Consider the following 22,386-nt stretch of genomic DNA (forward strand, 5'->3'; position numbering starts at 1 on the left):
TCCCAACTTTTTGGGAAACAGGGTTGTCGATCTGGGCAGGACTTTTCCAGTAAAGCAAAAGGACAGGCTTAGAACCCAAAAAAATCACAGTACACATGCCAACAACACACACATTCAAACGGATGAGTACTGTTGACAAATCCTCACGCCCAGGCAGAACCTCAGCAGCCATTTGTTGACAGCGCCTGGACAAGCTGAAGAGCTCCGAGTACAAAGTGTTGCTACTGTGTCCGAAAGAATACAACAGACTGGGGAGAACGTGAACAACATCACAGAGACACATCTGTCCGGGGGAGGCAGATAGAGACAGAGCCACAACAAAGCAATATGTGAAACCAGTCAGTTGTCGGGCTCACAGATGGAGGCAGGTAGCTGCGGTTGGACTGGACTCCCTTTGAGCCCGGCTGTTCTTCATTTCAGAGGGTTAAACTGGGAGTACAAACACGGCCATCACTGTGACATACGAGCCCGGGCCAACGTATAGGGAACTGCCAATTAACTGAAGCTCCACTACTGTACACATCTGCTTAACGTACAGGATGGATGCGGTGGGGTGCGCGATGAGGGGGGGGGGGGGGCTGTTGGTCTTTGGGAGAGTAAGGTCATATTGTGGGCTCTCTCCACTCTCCCTTACAGATCACTGAGACAAGGGAATCCTGTTCTCTATAGCGTGTAGGTTCGTTTCATTGAGAAAAGCTGCGCATGGGGCCAAAGTCACTGAGCTAGGACACACAGATCTCATAGTATTTAAACTACGGACGTGACAGATTCTGTAAAGAGTTTGTGATTGGCACAGACAACCCTTACTGTATTTATTGCATTGACCGTGTTCATTTTTCAGCAACCAGCGCCCCAGAGGGCAGAGTTTGTATATTTTTGACCATTGCACTGATCCTAGTAAAGTCTCCACCCACCTAAAGTAGATGGGGGTGCAAAACATACACCCTAAATGAACACACCCACCCTCATCCTGGTAGGTCAGGAGTTGAACAGAGTTAAAATCACACAAAAGTGAAATAAAGAGGGTGAGTCGTTAAACTATGTTTCTCTGTCTATGATAATAATGAATAATTTCAATCTTAACAGCAGAGCAGCCATAACAGAAAACCCTCTACTTTCTGCCAATGGACATACTGATATTCTAACAGACAGTCAACAGCACAAAACACTGATTAAAGGGGAGCTTAGCCAGCAATATTACTCCCAAGATACAGGATGAAATGTTCATGCAATCATCAAAACCGTTGTTTGCTTCATGGACCGGTGAATCAGAGACAGACTGTAGAATAATTCTAGACAGCCCATGGCATAAGAACTTGTGGATGTTTACTGGTAAGATGTGACCAATCTGACCAAGCCACCACAAGTGCTGCAAGCACATTCTGCCTCAAATCTGTTCTCCTTCTGTTGTCCAGTCCAGCGCTGAAGCCAAACAAGCAAACCGTTAAACGCAAAGGTCTGGTTCCACATCGAATCAACATGTGAACATGTGTAATCTTTCATATTGAAAAATAAACATACCAGGGGGTAATTTTTTCTGACTCAAGATTGTAGGCGGGGGGGGGTAGAGATTAACTTAAGCATGTGTTTAATTTTATAGATCAACTAGTAAGCTGCATCTGATTTCACCACAAGCCTTTCCAACTTCCACGCCAAAAAATAATCTATCAAACGTAATGTTGCTCCGAAGCAAACCATTCCAGCACTGGCTTTAGTCTAATTTCCCAAATCTTACTACACACGTCCCGCTTGCCGTCTCAACCGACTCAGAAGGGCGAGGCGACACGGACAAACCTGGCCAACGAATGAATGGCATACTCGCCGACGTACGTGCCGCAGCTTATAGTCAAGCGAACCGTGTCACAAAGATGAACTTTCTATAGTAGCGAACGAAGGAGTTTTTTTATTTGTTGTTCCCTGTAACGATTTTGGCTACACTCCCCTGCTCGGTGGTGTCCAGTAACAATAATATGTTAGTCTAGGCCTGAGGTAAACAACCATTCCCTGGATCCAAGGCAGTGCATGTTTCCTCCCTCTCACTATTTTTTCATGTACCCTTTTAGCCATTAATCTGGCGTTCCAGAACCATCGTGCCACAGAAACAAAAATGGATTGATTAACGTGTTAAAGTGTATTTCCAAGACTCTTAATTGGTGCAGGCATTTTAGGATATGAAAAACATTATATTCCATAGTTATTCAGATTTGGGGAATGGCAATGGGGTCGCCACTCAAGGTAGGGGCTATTCACCAATGGGTACACCGTACTTTATTTAGTTATTATTCATTCTTATATTTATGAGGATTGATTTCCTTATTGAGATTTGATTCACTTTCACGTCATCATCATTTATTTAACGGCGACTGGCTAATCATTTTGGTTTTTATTTTATTTATCTACTTTTGTGAGGTGGACTACTGCTTGACAAGGAAACTTTATGGCAAGGTGGCAGGTAAAAAGTAATCAGCGGCATAATTTTGGCTAACAAATATTTATATATTTCGGAGGTGGAAACCTAGCACGTTTCTTCTGGTCCCGATCAGAGTTGTTGCAAGTTAGATGTCTAACGGTCACCCCCTTGGTGGGGCAGACAAAGCGGACTGCCAAGATTTTAAAAATGAGGGAGGGTCTCAAAGCCAGCTGTCTCCCTTTCCATACTGTCTCTCGAGTTGACTAGTTAAGATCCAAAATCTGAAATGATGTCACAGACTCTCTCTTTCCAGTTTCTGGGATGTTCATTAAAAAAAAATCTAACATTTAAGTACTAAAGCACATCAACTTGTAAGTGCATACCTATGTGCACAGTTACTTTATAATGCAATGTTATCATATTATGAAGACTGGGGGTGTCGGAAAAACACTGTTTAAAACGATGGTCCAATAGAAGGGAGAATGCAGGTGCTAAAGGTCACGCGGTGTCGGCACCGCTTCTTTGTCTAAATGACATCCCCAAAGGTCGATGTCACAGCAGCAGTTTGAACCCTGACGTATGCCAGAGAAGAAACCAATCCACCCAACCAAAGGGGATTCCCAGGTGTTTTTGTATTTATTTACCACTATTTTCCCCTCATTTACAGCAATGACCAGGGAGCAGTTACAGCTCCCCGGGTTGCTCATGGACAGACCAAAATATTTATGTTTGTTTTCCCTCTCTTTGTTTTGTTTTTTTTGTTTTTTTTTTTACGTTGCTGGCTTGGCGATTCCACCTAACAGCCTTTCAGTTACTGGTCAGATGCTCAAGCAGTTAGGCTTCCTTCTGGCCCTAGAGGGGACATATCAACAACTACAGAGACAAGCCCCAGACCAAACCACCAATGTATTGACTTGGCCGGCAACAGTCTTCACGATCGCTGTTGATTACATCTGCATGCCTCTCTTAGTTTTCTTCGGTCTTTATTCCCAGCACCGTCTTGACCCCCCGTCACCCCCATCTCTGATGGAAGTGGATGGTGAGCGCTAATTACGGAGGCAGCCAGCGTCGAGTGCGAGCAGCTTGGATGTCTTTCCGCAGGTAACACTTTCCATATGCCTCCCCCCTGCTTTTAACATCCATTGTCTCATCGCGTTTCCCCTTTCATTTGTTTTGCTAAAACGATTCCGTCCTGCTCCTCCTGAACTGCACAGTACGCTAACTCGATTTATCTCCCCAACGTGAGAAAATGAGGAACACGAACTCCCATTCAAAAATCTATCTACACTTTCCCTCCCATCGGGGACTTGACCTAAGCTGAGCTTGCGCTGGCGTGTTGCTGGCCATATTTGGAGTCTCCACAGAAACTGCCACCACCCTAGGCAGAGGGGTATGGGGAACATTTGGGAAGCAGGACTGAGACAGGCACAGGTCCAGGGCCTGACTAAAAATCCCAACATGAACTCCTCTGGCCATCATCACTTCAAATCCCCACGACGTCAATGGGGCTGCTATTGTCCTTTCGCTCTGTTGATAAAGCAAGCCAGGTTTTGGCTGTTGCTGTAGGAATTCCCAGAACACTGTCGCAGTGAAAGGACTTCCTACACCAAACCCCAGGTAGATATTCCACTCTGTCGGACTGAAACATGCCACAGGAGCCCGGTAGACAGTGTTCAGTGTGTGTGTGTTGACTTGGCGGCCTGATTGAAAGCAGGGAAAGTAGCCGCCGCTGTGTCAGCAAATTAACTAACTCAGAGACTCTGAGACTCCAGTTCCCTCAGGAGAGAACACAGTCAGCCAGCTGGGGCTCGGGCCTGAACTAGACAGGGTGAGATGCATTCTGGGAACGGGGCCTATTCCCAGTCACAGTGGCGGTACCAAGTCAAGGACCAGTCAAATGTCAAATAAGCAACATGGTCCAAGAACTGAGGAAGGAAGGCTGGCTAACATCAAGCTCTTGAAGTTTTTTTATGAATGTAAAATGAAAAAAATTCTGTGGAAAATGTCTGAAAGGCAGAGATTTTCTTAGCACAACTCCGTTCTCTTTCCTACTGGATCGCACCAGTGTAACAAAAGCGGAGAGCCTAGCACGCCTGTCGGCTCTGAAGGACTGGAGCTTCAAAGTCTATTCCGTTTTAAGTCGGCGACAGTGGCTGGCATAGATTCTTCTTTTTTTTCTCCTGTGTTGATCATCTTAACATTTTCTTTCATCTTGTTTTTTTGGCCATTTGCATGCTTTGTTCGACAGAGTCAGTGGAGCAATGGTCCAGTCAAAATCCCTTCAGGGGCAGTGTGTGTCGGGGCAGGGTGGGAGGGGGCGTGGGGGCAGGGTGGGGAAGGAGGGGAAAAGAAAGGCAGTGGCCTAGCTCAGTGGAGCACCCTGGGTCACTGCTAAACCCTTCTAATCCTACTTACTGAGGAGCTGTGTGGAAGAACTCAGTCTTTGCCGACGAGTGTATTAAATTCCAGGCAAGCCCTCACAAGGCACAGAACTTAATACCACCCACCCCGCCCCCACCTTCCACCCACCAAAACCAATCCAGGACACATTCCAACCTGACCCACCCATGCACCAACTGTACAGCTGTTCTGTATTTCTACCCCAAATCCTACAGCATCGCCGATACAGATAGAGCTGTTTGATCTCCAGTCCTGTCTGATCAAGGCAATGCAGAACCAGAACTAGCTGAGCAACACTGTCCGGACAGCTCCAGTTGTGACCTCTCAAATTAGCACAACCTCCGGTAGATACGCTCCTTGTGCTGTATCTGGTGAGCTCATTAGGCGATACGGTGGCCGTGTTGTAGCTGTGGCAATCTGGGGCAAGCAGCTTGACCCCGAGCCAAGGCACAATGACACAACATGATCTCCAGCCTCTAGAGAGATAGAGTTCAGCTTGCCGAGTGCCTTCGTTTATGAAATATTGGCGATGCAACAGCATGAGATCATCTGTGCCGATTCTCTATGAAAGGACCCGTTGTAAGCAAGTGAACAAAGAGCAGTGACGTCGACAGACGTTTTTATTGACTTGTATTCAGGACAAAGTGTCTCCAAGGCTGTATTGTGTTGCTGTGAAAACAAAGTACATAATGCTTGCACTTTCAGTGGACACGCTTTAAGAAGATGATCTGAAAAGTGCAAACTCTACTATGTAGGCTACTTGAATTATGTTTTTTTTTCTTTTTTCTTCCTGTAAAACATCAAATACTGTATGTTACATTTTGTCTAATGTTGTGTGCTGAAAATGGATGGAATGTTTAAGATACTGGTGATTTTCAAAATGTGTTTTTCTCTATATTTTACAAATGTTTGTATTCCCAAAAGGAAAAAAAAAATGTTTTGGTGATTTATCAGCTGATGGCTTACATTCTAAATCACTGTTACGCAACAAATTATGTTTTAACACTTAGAAATATTAGTGATTATTTTCAAGATTTCCTGAGTTAACGACACTATGAGAGACGACCTTCAGGCCTAAACACAAAACGAACATGCTGTTGACTCATACGGCCCATTCCCAAGACCCAGACTAAGATCAGGCTCAGCAAGCCCTTCACATGCACAAACAATCCACCCATTTCCAGGCCTCTGCTTACCTTCTAGCGTGGTCCCTTTCCCCTTCAGAGGCTCCCCCAGGCCAGAGGAGTAGCGTGCCCTGACAGTCAGGTCGTACTCGGTGCTGGGCTCCAGGTTTTTCAGGAGGGCACTGGTGTCACCGCCCTTCACTGACACCTCTTTCGCCGCGCCTCCCTCTGAAGGACGGTAACTGACGCGGTACTGGAGCACGTTGCCCGGCGCCGGCGCCCACGACAGTTTCATGGTGGACACAGTCTGGTTGAAGACCCGCAGGTCACGTGGAGAGCCTCGCGCTGGAAGAGAAACAGAGTGGAAAAGCCGTGCTGTCAATGAGGGGACATTCAAGGTGGGGGATTTTGGGGCAGAGTGTGTTGTTCATGGCATATGGACAATTAACTCAGGTGCCTGTTTGACGGTGTCTATAGGCTGGAAAGACACCAAGTCGTCATTAATCCAAGTATCCCGTCGCATATTTACAGAAACTTGACATTTTTGGAAAGCCACACAGTGAATATTACATAAATCCATCTTGGAGACGGCGTGGCGCTGGATGCCAGAGACACAGGCTGGGATACGTTCGACCCTTTTGACGGCTCTGGAAACAAACAGCTGCTTTATTTAAAGGAGCTGGAAGTCCGTGGACACTAACAGCTCTAAGCACTGATAATCACATAGAAGAATGTGGTTGCTGTGGTAAATAGGAGTAAGGTTTTGGTTATTTACTTCAGCCCCCATTGCTCCAGTATAACTAAGCCTAGTCAACATCTCTTTCGCTCAGACACACCTTTGGTAGTATTTATAGAAAACCCTCCCCTTATAGATCCCAAACCAACTGGCAAGTCTACGTTTGACTTCCAGCCAAAATATAATGACAAAATATAATGACATAATATCACTGGTATACATAACAATAACTCAGTAGGACATGATCAGGTTGGAAACAAAAGCCAGAAACGTTCACACCCCTTTCTGGGTGAAGTGCAACAACAGAGTTGGATTCGTAGTCACACTCCCCACACTAGAAATGCCTCAAATAGCTAGCTTGCTTGAGCGGACAGATGTTTTTTTGGTGAGGCGAGGGCCTGCTTTGAGCCCAGTGAGGGCCGAGGACTGAGATAAGTTAGACTGTAAATGGAGCCCGGTGAGACCAGTTCGGCAAGCAGAAACCCAGTCACCTTCTTTGGTGGTGCCGTCGATCTGCATCTCCCGGCCAGGGCCTGACTCGTACTCCGGCACCACGGACACATGGTACGTCGTCATGGGGAGAAGTTGCGGCAGTATGACGGTGGTCTGATCACCCGTGGTGGTTGTCTCCAGCGTTGGACTGTCGCCCCTGATCGGCACGTAGCTCAAACGATACCGAACCACAGCGCCCGGCGCCGCTGCCCATGACACCCGGAAACTCTCGGCCGTTTCCTCAGAGACCCTCAGGTTGCGCACGGAACCTTGTTCTGTGGAGTGATAGGCCACAGGAAATATTAGAACAGAAGTTACGGCATTGGCATCGAAGCTATTCACATGTACTATTTCCTGACAGCACCGACCATCTAGCGTGGTCTCGAATCCATTCACAGGGAAGCTGTCTCCTTCCACATACTGGGCAAAGACGTTGACCTCGTAACGTGTGGCAGGCGTGAGGTGAGGCAGCAGAGTGCTGAGCGTGTCACCGGGCACGGACATGGAGACAAAGTTCCCGTTGGTATCGTCAGCCGGTCTGACCTGGACCAGATAGGACAGGGCATTGGGGGCTTCGTTCTCCCACGTGGCTCTGAAGCTCCTTGGGGCCACCTCGGAGAAGCTCAAGGATGTTGGCGGTAGTAAGCCTGGGGGAGATAACATATGACCATTAGGTCACCACAGCCGGGACACTAACCCTAACCCAATAGAACCGGCAGCTACGGGACCCGGGTCAAAAGCAGTGAACATAATCTGAACCCCAATCAAATTTAAGCATGATCTGTATTTTGTTTCTCAAAATTCCTGTATTGTTTCCCATGTTTACGGTACTCCATGTTGTCATGATGGATTTTTATATAAGGGTTGAATCAGGTAATCAAACCTTGTGAGTTACACAATGCTCTGGCAGAGATGAACACCTTTCAGCCATGTAATGCAGAGTGATTCATTTTGGCAGTACACTTTCACATGTGAGTCCCAGCTGAGCAAGAGGTTTTTACATTTGTGTGTGTGTGTGTGTAACATGTTGCTAAACCGAAGATGATAATTTTTGTTCACAAGAATCTAACTGTGAGCACACGTTCTGTACACGCAGGGTTTTCCCTTTTACTAGGTAATGGAGTTATTCCTCATGAAACTAAGGAACATTTTACAAAAATGTTTTACATTGTATATATAACCTGTTTCCAAAAATGTTGGGAAGCTGCATAAAATCATCTTTTCAAAATCATAAAATAATGTTATAAAAGGTAAAAGAATAATCAAATTACCCAAATGTTTCAGTGTTTTAAAAACATGATTATTTAATTAAAAGAAAAATGTTTGGAATGATCAAGCAGCTATCTTTCTTATCCACCCGCAAATGAAATAGCCATTTCACTTGTCTGTATCACATTCAAGGTCTAATTACTGGTGGACACAGCCTCAAACAAATTAGAATTACTTATGAAAGCAGAACATTCAGCAGGAAATTTGTTTTAAAACTGCAACATTCTCTCTCTGCCTCATGGCAAAATGTTTGGGGGTATGATCACTGGTAGTTGTTGAAAAGCTTGAATGCTGCATGCAACTCCCAGGAACTAGTTTGATGGCAGGTTAACATACTGGGGCTCAGTATTTGGGGGGTCCACGGCATTAAACTGTTTAAAAACCGCATCTTGCCTACTGTAATGCTAGCACTTTGTTTTGTAAACATACTTTATCTTGGATACTTCCATAAACAGACTTTGGTAATGCCGGGCGCTCTGCCATTATCTCCATTCACATCTTTGACATAAACAAATGTTTTTCATATTACTTCTGTGGAATCTGAGCATTAACACTTACAATATGAAAGTATGTTTCATTGGAAGTGAATGTGCCTAGATAATGAGAACAACTAATTATTACGACCACTATACGAAACGGCCGATTTCTAACACTTCTTTGCAAGAAATTGAAGACATCCATTACCAACAGTAACCCCACCAGTTTGTCTTAGAACCCTTGGCATGGGTTTACTGATTGACAAAAATGGCTACAATATCCAGACATTGAAATGTTACTACTCACTTCTCTTCTTGATGGAAATTAGCTCCTGCTCGATTCTCAGGCATATAGACTGGGTGAGCTCCTTCGAGATCCTCTGGAAAGCGTCAAAGTCCTCCACGGTGTACACATGGGTCTCCACGGGCTCAGTGGCTATGGCCTCCAACTCGGCCCTCACGGCGTCCTTCACGCCCACGGCAAAGACCTCCACATCCGCGTTCTTCAGCTTGGTGGCCGGGTCCTTGAAGGAGTCCGACGATTTACCGTCCGTGATGAGGATGGTGACGCGGGGCACGTTCAGCCGCGATCCCCGGTTGGCCAAATATATCTTCTCCCTGACGTAGGTCATGGCCTTGCCGGTGTTGGTGGAGCCACCGCGGTAGGGGAACGTCCGAACCGCCTTGACCACGGCACTCAGGTCACGGTGGGTGTTCAGGTAGAACTCTGTGTGAGGGTCCCTGCTGTACTGGACCAAACTGATCTGGATCTTGTCTGGTCCGATGTCAAATGAGTTCACCAGCACTTCCAGAAAAGCTCTGACCTTGGCGAAGTTGGACAGTCCTATGCTGTACGAGCCATCGACCAGAAGGACTACATCAGCTTGCACGTCCACTCCAAGAGAACATTCTGGCAGGGGACACAAACGCATCTGTCATGTGACGACGAAATAAGACACCGAATGGACCCCAACAATGACTGGGATTATTATACTGCGGAACGAGGAGTCGTATGGCTGCGTGTAGAGTAGACTTACCAAGAGACACTTTGATTGTCTCAGTTTTCTCCATGGCCATGATGGGCTCGCTGGGAGTCAGGCCTCTGAGTGCGAACAGGCTGATCTGGTACTCCGTGTCCGGGGACAGGTCTCGAACCATCATGGAAGTCTGTCCGGGGCCGACGTACATTTCCTGGCGCCTGCTGCCGACCATCATAGGGATCAGCTGGAGCTTGTAACCAGACACATCTCCCACAGAAGGGTCCCATGTCACCCTCATTGACTTGGAGGCAACCTCTACAACTTGGAGGTTTGACGGTGGTTCAACGACTGTACCGGAAACAACCGCGACCAGGAAATGGTTAGTTCGCCATCTACCAAGCTGGGCATGTTTGGATTATCTATCCTTCAAGTATTTCTTTGAATTTATCCACACCAAAACCAATTCCAACATTAAAGTTGTAAAACTGGATTTTACCTTCCTCTCCGCTTATGGGCGAGTTGAGTTGATCCTCCACCCCTGAGCACACTTGGGTAATAAGCTCTTTCTGCACATCCTTGATGAGATCAAAGTTGAGGACATTATAGACATGGGTGCTATAAGGTTTTGAAGCCATTTGTTTTAGCTCGTCTTCATCTGCTCCTTTGATACCTACATTGGACAAAAGAAATTGAAAGTTGGAGTAAAATGAATGTGGTATAACAAAGGGATTCTGAACTCCTGCCAGAAAGGTTTAAGCAATCTTAATTAGGAGTTAACAGCAGTAACCCAAATACACCCCAATGGTCAATGGTGGCACATCATTCTGATTCTAGAAATGAATGACTTTTTGCGTAGTTCCTCAGGTTTTGACAGTCACAGATACAGAACAAAAAAAAATATCTATAAATATTTTAAATGCAGCAGGAGGTCTTTGCTTCTTTTCTACTTTCAAGAACAACCACCTGGACTTGGAATAATTTTTCAAAAGTAATGTCATAACTACAGATGGAAAAAATGACAACATGGAATAAAATGTGTGGAAAAACCTTTGATACCATTCTAGCTGCTACAAACTGTATGTGATTTGAATACTTCAAAAAAAAAAAATTACTGTCATCATATTTCAGCTGGAAGACTTACAATTTGAGTTGCTGGTTGAACTTCAATGCTGTTTTGTTCAGCAAATTCACAATCCTATTGCAGCTCATTGCCTCACAATTGAACATTGAATCAAACACTTAACATGTTTACAACGCAGCCTGTAGTCACCTACCCAAGGCGAAGATCTCCACCCCCATATTCCTGAGTTTCTTGGCGATCGCCTCCACTGGGTCTTGAGACTTTCCATCTGTGATAATCACGGCCACCTTCGGGAACCCTTTCCTGGCACCGCTCGCCTCAGTGAACGTGTTTTTCAGCAGATAATCCATGGCCTCACCTGTAAAGCAGCACATCAACACGACATCCCCTATGGTTCTGACAGTTCAAGAATTCATATCCTGCGTCCAATCTGGCTGTGCTTTTTGGTGTGAAGCCGTGGAAGTGATCACGGGTGTTTGTGCAGTGTATTAGGGTGTGGTCAGGCACTGTCTACAGGCTTTGATTGGATACCTGTCATTGTGTTGCCACCCTTGTAAGGCAGTGTGTTGATGGCTCTTAGAAGCTCCCCCCTTTTCATGTACTGGTTGAGATTAAACTCAGTCCTGGTATCAGTGCTGTACTGCACCACACCGACCCTGGTCTTGTCCTCCCCGATGTCGAAGGCCCCCGCCATGGCAGAGATGAAGCTACGGATGTATTTGAAGTTCTCTCTGCCAACGCTCCACGAACCATCGACCAGGAACACCAGATCTGCGATGGCACTGAACGAGCACTCTGGTAGAGAAGGAGATGGTCAAGGGGAAGAGAGTTTGAAAGGAACACTCCGGAAAAGGGCCGGGTTTTGGACCCAAAAGGTTCATTTTCTGAACAGAAGCATGTCCTGTTTCCCTAAGTCCTAGAAGCTGTGTCATTGACCAAAAGAAAACAATATGAAGTGTGGTATTGGGCAAATATGTAAATACACAGTAAAAAGGAAAAGTAGCCTCTGGGGGAAAACTGCGGTCCCAGGCTGCATGCATCATCTGGGGGGTGTGGTCGGTGCTCTTGTAAAGAGCTGTGTCTGTAATGGTTTCCACTTCACTCTGCCAGGCTTTACACTTCAGCTCCAGCCCCAGAGGCCCCTCCTCCTGACACAGCTGTAAACTCCCCACCACGGAGCGCCAAACTGAGCATGTGCAAACCCCCTCGGCACAATTGCGATCGGGCTTCATAAAAGGCAGTTTACCAGCTTAATGACCAATATTTTCGAGATTTATATAGGCAAAAAAATGATTTGGCTATAAAATGAGGCCCTGAATGGACTAATATGTGGAAACTCCCTCCACTGTGCAGCTGACCGCACATTGATGGAAAGAGCCCAGGCGGAGGATGAGAAATGAGAAAGACTGTAGCTTAAGAACCAACTGGAAAATGTTGTTAACTGTTTCGTGTCCGAATAAAAGCCAAGTAGGCAATGCACTTACTGACTGCATCTGTAACTTGTGGTTTCCTGGGACCTCCTTGTGCTGTGCCACTTGATTGGACTGAAATACAAGAGTTAATCAAATGAAATGCTAGTCAAGCCTTAAAAAATATAATAACACAAATCTCCATTATCAGAGTAATTCACCAATTTAACAGCATGGGGAAAAAATGTAACACAAAAAATATTTGAATTGACCCAGTCAGTCTACATATTCTGATGTAAGCGTCTGTAATACATACACCTGCAGACACAATAAGCAGGCAAGCAGCCGACTCCCAAATGATACAGTAATGGACCGATTAGTTCCGTCCGTTTTCTCATCTCTAAAGACCCTAACTGGCCTTGCACAGAACCGTGCCAAATAGGCTTCCCCCCACCAAGCAGTTCATATCACATTACAGCACACTGTCGTCGCTGGTCCGTTTGGAAAGGCGGCTGGCCTGACCCATGCATTTCCATTATCTTCTCTAGAAAGTCTGAATCTTTAACGAGTGATGTAAGAATCTGGTGATACCAAGTCCCAAGTGATACACTATTCTCCAAGTAGTGTACTACTTGACTGGGGACAGTTGAAAATAGGTTGCCATTTTGGACACAACCTGGCTTCCTGGGTGTCATAGAGACCCACTTCATTCATTAGTCTACATACAATATTATGTATATGCCAGATGTGATGGTAAGTGACTCACTTCATTCACTGTTAGTCTACGTACTATGATATATACAACAGATGTGATGGTAAGTGACTCACTTGTAAGCTGTCCTGATATGGGCAGACTTTCCTGCGATCCAGAGTATGAGATAATTGTTACTGTATAGTCCTTGTCTGGAGTCAGATCTGTGATGGATGTTTTAGTGGCAGTGGCAGGGAGGGTTATGTCTTTTGTTGGTTCGTCTATGGAAACGGCAGAGTATCAAGTTAGGAATAAACTGTTAAAAAATAAACACTATAGCACTGCATGCGATGGTAATCTTGGGCTTTGAGTGCATAACACGTTTGCATGTTCTCATAAATACATGTGTTTCTCCATGTCAACGGCACCAATTGCGTGTTGTCGTACATGTAGGTGTTGTTGCAGTGGAGGTGAAGTTGAGATTGACCGCAGCAACACAGACCACCCACCTGTTTCTGAGGCCACCTGTATCCTGAAACCCTCTATCCATGTTAACGGCGCTTTCCATGCCATCTGTACCGTGTTCTCATTTAAAATCTTAAATCTCAAATCTGATGGAGGTTCAACTGCGAAAAGGAGAAGTAGCTCATGTTAATTTCCGTCGTTATGCTAAATAAGTGTATTGACCAGAAAAGGCGTAGCCAACGATCCCAACAACCAACACTTCAAGACTGAAGTCATACGTTCATTGTTGGGGCAAACAGCAGGAGATGACGAGAGGCGGATTACATTTGACACACGAGCAGCCATTTTTGAGAAAAATGACATCCGTTTGAGCTGTCCAACCGTGTCCATTCAAACACAGTCAACAAACTCAAGCACATATAGTAAGGACACGACACAGTTTGGCAACGACAAATGTCAAAGGTCACAGAGAAAATCACAAGGAACGACTTTCGTCTTGCATGCTGATGAAGTCAACCCCAACTCATGCCTAAACTGAGTCAAACAGCAACATAGACTTTCCATGAAACTTGTGGCATTGATTTTACAATGGAGTCTTCTCATACCTTTTCAACCATGGTTGTGTTTAGGCCTCCTTACGGCCACAAGTACCCTTCTGTACAGCGTGTCTTTTAATTAACCCCATGTGTATGACTGCCATCCATTGCAAACCTCATAAAAGAATACACAATTGCCATTCAAGACGCTTGTGTACATCTTTTCAAAACTCTCCAGCAGTAACAGGAATCGACATTTTATTATTATCATTATTATTATTATACAAAGGAAAAAAAGTGAACAAAAAGGAAAACAAACTGAATGTGAATGGTCATACCAAATGGACTGAAGATCATGCACATGTACATGAAAAGTTGTTTATAACAACTTATGGAACCAGACAAAAGTGTCCATGTACAAGACAGACCAGAAACAATAATTTATTAATATTTTAAAATGATATTCATCTGACAGGGAACGGGATTGCTCTTTTTTCATTATAGCTTAGTAGTGCTAAAATAATAAAGTGTTAAGTTGTCTATATTGGAATAACCAAATGTCTAAAGAGTCTAAAAAGTAGCTACTGCATTTGTGGATAGAGATTACAGGTGACAAATTAACTTAGATTAACTTTAACAAGATAAGTAAGTAGATATGTGATTGTGGTGCTTGGCATTATTGCTGACTGGGTTCTTTTGGTGTTTTCTGAATAGGAAAACCTATGGGGCTCAAGAATATCATTCTAAAATATTGTTGAAAAGCCATGACCCAGGACACATTGAATGCACGGTTGCACAGCAAATGACCTGAGCAAAGCTTGTCCAGTAGACAATATCATAAATGAGAACCACCAACCTGGCATATCAACTCAAGGACCTTGGTCTGCTCCTTGTCTGTTTCCAAATGGGCTCATCGCAATCATACCGTACTAACGCTCTCTCCTCCATAACACACACACAAACACGTTATGACCATTGACCTTTAGTTCTGGCCATCAACGTCCTAGCCTATAACCTGTAAAATAGCTATCTTGACCTACTTGCTTAATCAGCGTAAACGCGGGGGCGAATGATGACTTGGTGGGAAGATGGTGAATCTTCTCAGTGCCCCTGAGCAAAATTAGAGTAGATTCAAGCAATTTTGTGTACGTGTATTTCCCGTTATGTCGACGTAAAAATCGAAGTGCATTGCTGGTATGAAGGTCAACCTTAATCCATGTTTATGTCAATAACACCAATCCACTACATTACAGTTAGAATTTTTTTGTGCAACCACCGATTTCTGTATGCTAGCAATGACACACACAAATAAGTGGCAGGATGCAGCAGTTTCAGGTTGAGAAGTAAGTTCTTTTCAATCTGAACACAACGATTTTCAACAAAAAAATTAATAAAACCGGACACGTTAACTAGATTGTGGGCCTGCACACAATAAAAAAATCAAGACGGATTGACGAATATCAACTATGTTAGATCAAGGTTTTTGACTGTGTGACAAAGACCGTCATTCTTCTATCCCCCACGTTGTGAGTTCCGTTGGGCTCTTGACTGCATACATCTTCATACTAAACCATCTTTGGTGTGGTGTTTTCCTCAGTCAGAAGTATGTGTGTCATTCTGGGTGTTCACAGAACCTTGCTTACGTGAGTAACCTTATTAGCGGCTGGGACACACTGAGAAATGCTTCTGGCGCATCTTGAAATAATTTTCTTCCAAGAATTTGGCTCGGGGTTTTCAACGGTTGAAGCTATTACTGACTGTGACCCAATCACTGAAAGTTCTACTCAGAATAACACGTAGGCTACGTGTCTTCTGAAACCACTCCTGACAGGAGCTGCGAAGGATTAATTGAAGACTGATATCTAACTGAGGCAAATTATGTGATTTTCTGCAAACAATCATAGCTAAATGTTTGATGATCATGCCTGATATTTTCCTTTAGACTGAAATCTGCCATCTGACATACAGTTTCTTGTGTCAATAACAATTATTGAGACATAGAAAATGCAGTCAGATTCTAAAGATTCATCCAATTTTTTCAAACGTTTCTTTTGTTAGCCCCAGTCATAAAACAGAGAATGGGATTCATCAAATTGCTTGATGGTCCACATTAACAGTAATAGCTTGTACTGTGTAAGAAATCTATGTAATAATGCGATTCAATGTGAACCAATTTTGACTGGAATTCCAACCACCTCCATTTTCCAGTGAGCATGGCAGCTTGCCAGTGATGTTTTTTTTTTTTAAAGTGTCCCCCTCAGAAAATGTAACTGACTACCAGTTTGTTAATAAAAAAAGCTCTGTCATCTGCATTCTATATGAATGGCCATTGTAGCTTTGGAAAAAATGCTCCAAACTCCAAAGTTTCTGGAAAATAATGTTAGAAAAACTCATATTTGTCTTTCTGTTCCATCAGAAAAAAAAATTACACAAAGAGGAAAATTGGCCTCAAAGCCGCTTTTTCTCCAAATTACAATGGAAAGATACATTTGAGTTCTCAGTTATTTTAGATTTCTCTTATTGTAATACAGTATCTCATCTACAGTTTAATTCATAAAGGGCAAAAAAAAAGAATTACTTCCTAACCTTATTTGTTTACCTAATTCCTTAATCATTATCTAGTTCCTTTGCTAAAACATATACCAGATGAACTTCCTCCCTTCAATAGAGCGCTAGGCAATGATTCCTAGTAAGTGCCCCTCTTAGCGGAGGACAGACGTCACTGCAACTATCCCTGCATCGCGATAACCCCTAGGTTCTAGGCTGCTGTGGAGCCTGTTCCACTTTCAATTGAGGTATTCACATTCGATTTCAAACGTACCATTCGTATGAAAAATATGTATCCTTTCGTTTTTCAAAAGATTTGTCTGGTTTAGCTTACACTATGCTACAGTACTTTTTTGAGTTAAGTCCACCTGTTAGAATATTTAGACAAAGTTGGATGAGAAAGCAATTTAAATTGTCAACAGATATATCAAACACACAAAACAAATCGAATACTCTACCGAGGATATACGCATGTAATAGACACAAATACAAAATATATTTTAGACATTTTCATTCCGCAAATATTTATTGGTGATAATAATGTATTGATGAATGTGTTGCATTTTTACCAACACGAACATAACCTACACCATCAGCTTCAGACAGAGAAACAGAGACGGGGTGAGGGGGGTGGAGGGGGGCGGGGCGCTGAGGAGGCTGTACATTTTCATTCAGATGTGTTTAATCAACAGTAGGAAAATTGGAAGGGATGGAGGGAGGAAAAGACTGGCGGTTAAGGGGTAACTTTACCTTCTTGGGCCTCGACGGAGGATAGTAGCACAGCAAGGAAGGCAGCCGCTGCCAAAGACAGCTTTATCTTCATTTTGTCACTGGCTCAGAAGAACATGAATGGGGCTACAAAAGGAACAGGCACGACTCAAGTAAATGCTCCAATATTCCCCACAAGCCCTATGCCTGAAAAAACAGCCCAAATACCCACAGGCAACATCTAACATCTAAAAGACTATCAGGCTGTCTCTAAAGACCAGACCATTATACGTTTAGCACATTATCTTGATAAACTGGCTTACTGTCACAAATTAACTCGTTTTTAAATATCATCGAAAACTTATTCAACTTTTAATGAGGTCCAGGGATATGGAAACACATCTTCCTCCTAATTTAAACAAATAACTGCGGTTTCAATTCAGCTGCAGTTGGAATTCTCTACGCACTATTTTGTGGATAAGCGCGCCTCCTGCCGTGTCTGATCAGGAAAGGCTGTCCCCATTCAGTCAAAACTTGCCTTGAGGAATGCGTTAGAATTGATGGAGATGGGGGAAAAAGTCACTCAAGACTCAAAAGCCATAATCTTTCACACACGTTCACAAACCCAAAGATAACATAAAGTATGGTAGCAATTTCACATCACATATTCAAAATATGTCAAAAAGTCGCAAGAATGCGGGTGTGCTTAAAGCGGACTATTTTAATCGCCATTTCTTTGCGGTTAATTAAAAATCCTTGACATTTTGAAATCTGTACAATCTGAAGTTATCAATATCTTGTAGCTTTACCTTAGGAATAGATTTGAACAAATTTAACCTGATTATTAATACCCCGAATAACCAGCCAAATATCCAACACTTATGCGCAATGGCCATGACTCCAAGACGCACGACTTTATTGTTTTGGGGCTGTAATTACGGGCTTTTATTAATTTCAAATCAACGTAGTTTACACAAATCCAAATAATAAAACACTTGCTTAGAGCGGTCGTGGGATAGACTATTTCCCTGGTCTCCAGGAGAGCAAATCATCATCTCTCCTTTTCTCCATCTCTCCCTCCAAGACAGCCTATAAGCAGTAGCCAAATCCTTACTAAAATAATTCAATACTGACCTGTGTAAATGTTGTTTCCCAAGTTTGATATCAGCATAGAAAAACAATAACGTCTCTTTGGAAATGCCCTTCTGCGTAATGATGGATAAAAAGTTTCACGGGAGGAGATTCAATTAGCCAATGCACAGACGAAAACTTAGTGCTCCTTTTGCGGAGGTCCCAGATAAGAAGACTTTTTCAAGTGGGAAGACTCTACACTATCTGCTACTTAATAGGGGGCTGTTCCCAACTCTCTCTTTACTACCGTAAGCTCTTACGACACTCAGCAAGTGTGGAATCCTGCCACGGGTTGATCTGCAGCCTCTCCGTTACGGGATATACTTTTGGAAACTTTGCATAGTTTTCGACATTCCTTTGCAATGAAATACTCCTCTGTGTGTTTTATTCACAAGTCCACTACACATTAAAGGGATAGCATCTGCGTTTGGTAACCAGGAGATGTGTTACTGGCAGCTGTTTAGCCTTTTTTTTAAACATGGAACAATGGAAAAATCTTCAACAGCCCCAAAGCATTTAGGTCTATTCAGTGACCGCGTTTTAGAGGCAGTATGTGATTTATGTCTGTGTATAAATGCTTATAATATTTTTTTATATATATTATTGAAGGCCTTTGAAATTCCAATCAGCAATTGTCGTTAAATGAGTAGTCATAATTATACAGGCTAAAGAAAAAGGGTGATGCATTCTACTACATTTCGTAATTTCGTAACTTTTTTACATTGTCCAAGTTATTAAAACCAATCGATCCTCATCTGTACATTACAGATTATAGCCCAACAGACCATTTGTAATAACATTATTTTTATAAAAACCTTTTCATTAATTGTTATTGGGAAGTGAATTAAAGAGAGACAAAGAGAGTAGGTCTCTTGTCAACTTCTCAGACGAAATTATTCCTGGGATAGACTTGCATGAGAGACCCGTATGGAATTTGGTCCGTTTCACCAGTTTATTCATTCCATTTTAAGGTCCGTTCCAGCATGGCCAGCGCGAATGCCTCCACGTTAATACAGTAGTACATTTTAGTATTTTTCATTGGCAAATCCTTTATAAGCATCATGGTCATTACTCAAGAATTAGCCAATGACCTGCGGGGTCATCAGGGGGGATCTTTCCAATGAACTTGATTAGTCCCAGTGCATGATATTATGCCTTCAACCCGTACATTTACGCTAGGACGCGTTTTCATGTCAGGTCGTCTAACCATATCTATGGTGAGACCCTTCAATCCCCGTGGAGACATAGCCCTCTAGTGTTACAAGAGGCAAATTGGACATGTAAAACGTATTATTTTAAGATTACAATGTTAGATGCATTTTAATAATCTTTCACGTACCAGTATCTAAACAAGTACATGATCTCAATATATATAATAGACATACAAATAGGTGACTCTGATAGATGTTCAGGCCTTTTTCTATCAAATCAAATTGCTTTGTAACATGCTTCATTACTAACAGGTATCGCCTATGATTGAATTTAAACACGTCGGCTACTGACCAACAACAAAAGAGTTCTTAAGTGGTTCTTGTGACATGGCACAAGTGGCGGTGGGATTTTTCTCTTTTGCTATTTCTTTTTAACTATTGAGCAGTGTGAATGAAAGCTACAAGCCTGTTATTGCAAGTGCCATGCTCTACAAACTGCCTACACAACTCCTCCATTGTTCTGCATGCAAGGAGGGAGAATGGCCTTAACAGCTGTGAGTCATTTGGAATAATATTCTACTTACTTTGCACAACTCATAGGGTAACGTTCTGTGTCCATTGTTTAGTTTTGTTTTTTTTACTGCCCAGGTTCAGTACATTCATTTGGGAATTATTGATGGATAGCAATATTCAAACCATGTGTCTCTGATTGGCATAGTAGATTATAGATTGTACGTTTGTATTAGACTGAGTTAGGCTTTCCTTTATATCTTTTTCTAACATAATTGCCTATATTCCTTTCCGGAGACACCATGCTCTCACCTCAACAGGTGAAAATGCAAAGGGGATTTGCTGGATAACATGAGCACAATCACAGGATGTCTGGTGTATCTGCTTCAATAGATGTCCAGTCATTGCACAAACAGACAATTCAAATTGCACACCAAGACATGAAAAACAGTGTTTTCACAACATCATCTGACACCGGAGAAGGAGAGAAAGGTCCTCACAGCCAAAAGCAAGTCTCCCTGTTGGCCTTACATCTCCGTTACTAGGTAGGCTTACACGCATGATCCCGGTGTGTTTGTGTTCCCTGTTAGTGTAAACTGGGGGGGACGTGTCAGTGGGTCCCAGACTAGCAAACAAATGAAACTGAGGCACTTCATTTTCTTGACACTGAATTTGCTGTCACCCATTTATACACCATTGCTTTGAAGGAGACCGCGGCGTTCTTTTGAATGACGCAAAATGACTGGATTTCAAAACGTGTGGTGTTAAACTGTAGCACAGCACCCTATTGGTGTATTTCTTCCAGACATTTTGGTCAGATGGGGTGGCCAATGCTAGATTTTGATTTTGGGCTGTGGAGGAAATTTCAAAGATCCCTTTTATCGTGTTCTTCAATCTCATAAAAAATTGCAGAAGAAGGCTTGGGATCAGTGTTGTGGCAAAGAGGGGTTGGACATAAGACATAAATTGGGGGTGCCCATAGTTGTTGTTGTTGCTAAACAAATCTTTCTCAGAAACATTTCTTATATACAGCGGGCTGCATAATTAGTACACCCGCCCTTTTCCACTTTTGCATATAGCCCAGCTGAAAGCATCCAGTAATAGCATTTGACAGTTTCTACCACCCGGAAGATGTGGAATTCTGTAGTTCCTTTAATGTTAGCATTGGCCCCCTGGTGCTTTCTCTGACCACCATTTAATAATGGTATTCACCGTGCTCCAGGGGACATTCAACGTTTTCAATGTTCACAGCCCAACACTGACTGGTGCCAGAAATTGTTCCCGTACTTGTGCCAAAATCCCCTTGGTCTTCACAGAGTATTTAATCTAAGCTCATGTGACACACTGACAGAGATTACTTGAATTGCGTAAGCCCTGAAAACAACTGTCCATACCACTGCTCATTTGTGTAATATCAAAGTGGGTGCTTTCCATTGTTTGGTTAAAATACACTATCAATATGGAGCTCAATGGTACCCGTTCTGACTGTGTTCATAATAAGATATGTACATGTTTATTCAGTAAGAACATTTGTACTACCTCTAATTTTAATTCACAGCACTGATAATAATTCCATTGGTTTGGGTGTCATTAGCAGCACACCAGACATGGGCAACATCGCTAACATTTTTCTTCCTCCACCCTTGTGCTGACAAACATACCAGACCAGATGTAGACCACCACCGCAATTCCTTCATACAGACTTTAATGCGAGTGACTGAAATAAAGCAGTCCTTTCCTGTATGTCGTACTGGGTATGTGCATGGACTTTGTGAGGACAGGGCTGTGGGTTTTAATTCCCACAGGGAGACCATATGAAAAATGAATGCACTCATACCACGACAGTAAGTTCCTCGGGCCACAAGCATCTGCTAAATTAATGACATGTTAACAACGAAAGAATGTAAAGCCTCACCATGCCCAGTGGATCAGATGTCGGGGTTTCCACTGAGTTTCAACATCAGGTTAAATTGTTGGGAAAATCAACAGAAAATTACACTCTGTGGTCACAGGCTGTATAATGGCTCCCCGCGCCATCAGAGTTAGAATGGTGTGCCATGTCCCTAACATAGAGACAGAGTGGTCTAGGATGGTGTCAGGTGGTCTGGGATGGTCCAGGCCACAGCCCCCATTCACATGTACTGCAGCATGAACAACAACTTTCTCCAGTGTCCCCCAAAAATAAAGTATTAAAATGTCTTATAATAATAAAACAATATTAAATAATGAACATTAACATACATACAAAATGAAAGACAAATAACACACAG

At 43.2% G+C, this 22,386-nt stretch overlaps 1 protein-coding gene across 7 annotated transcripts in view; it reads right to left on the reverse strand.

Moving 5' to 3' along the window:
• col12a1b (collagen, type XII, alpha 1b) overlaps positions 1 to 18,672 on the reverse strand; it is a 74,944-nt gene extending 56,272 nt beyond the window's left edge. For 4 of the 7 annotated variants that reach the window (XM_029114770.2, XM_029114773.2, XM_029114768.2 and 1 more), the window contains exons 1-13: positions 18,459 to 18,672; positions 17,367 to 17,471; positions 13,578 to 13,694; positions 13,206 to 13,349; positions 12,453 to 12,512; positions 11,500 to 11,763; positions 11,162 to 11,326; positions 10,384 to 10,557; positions 9,945 to 10,235; positions 9,215 to 9,817; positions 7,531 to 7,809; positions 7,162 to 7,437; positions 6,007 to 6,279 (exon numbers count right to left, since the gene is read on the reverse strand). In XM_029114770.2, the coding sequence (XP_028970603.2) occupies positions 6,007 to 6,279; positions 7,162 to 7,437; positions 7,531 to 7,809; positions 9,215 to 9,817; positions 9,945 to 10,235; positions 10,384 to 10,557; positions 11,162 to 11,326; positions 11,500 to 11,763; positions 12,453 to 12,512; positions 13,206 to 13,349; positions 13,578 to 13,694; positions 17,367 to 17,439 (2,719 nt within the window). In that variant the 5' untranslated portion in view covers positions 17,440 to 17,471; positions 18,459 to 18,672. Of the gene's footprint in view, positions 1 to 6,006; positions 6,280 to 7,161; positions 7,438 to 7,530; positions 7,810 to 9,214; positions 9,818 to 9,944; positions 10,236 to 10,383; positions 10,558 to 11,161; positions 11,327 to 11,499; positions 11,764 to 12,452; positions 12,513 to 13,205; positions 13,350 to 13,577; positions 13,695 to 14,925; positions 14,948 to 17,366; positions 17,472 to 17,791; positions 17,863 to 18,458 lie in introns of those variants that run through there. The other 3 variants (XM_029114769.2, XM_029114774.2, XM_029114771.2) reach the window with 3 other exon arrangements.
• Between the last annotated feature and the right edge of the window lie 3,714 nt (positions 18,673 to 22,386).

This window comes from Esox lucius, chromosome 18 (genome assembly GCF_011004845.1).
Source record: "Esox lucius isolate fEsoLuc1 chromosome 18, fEsoLuc1.pri, whole genome shotgun sequence".
NCBI lineage: Eukaryota > Metazoa > Chordata > Actinopteri > Esociformes > Esocidae > Esox > Esox lucius.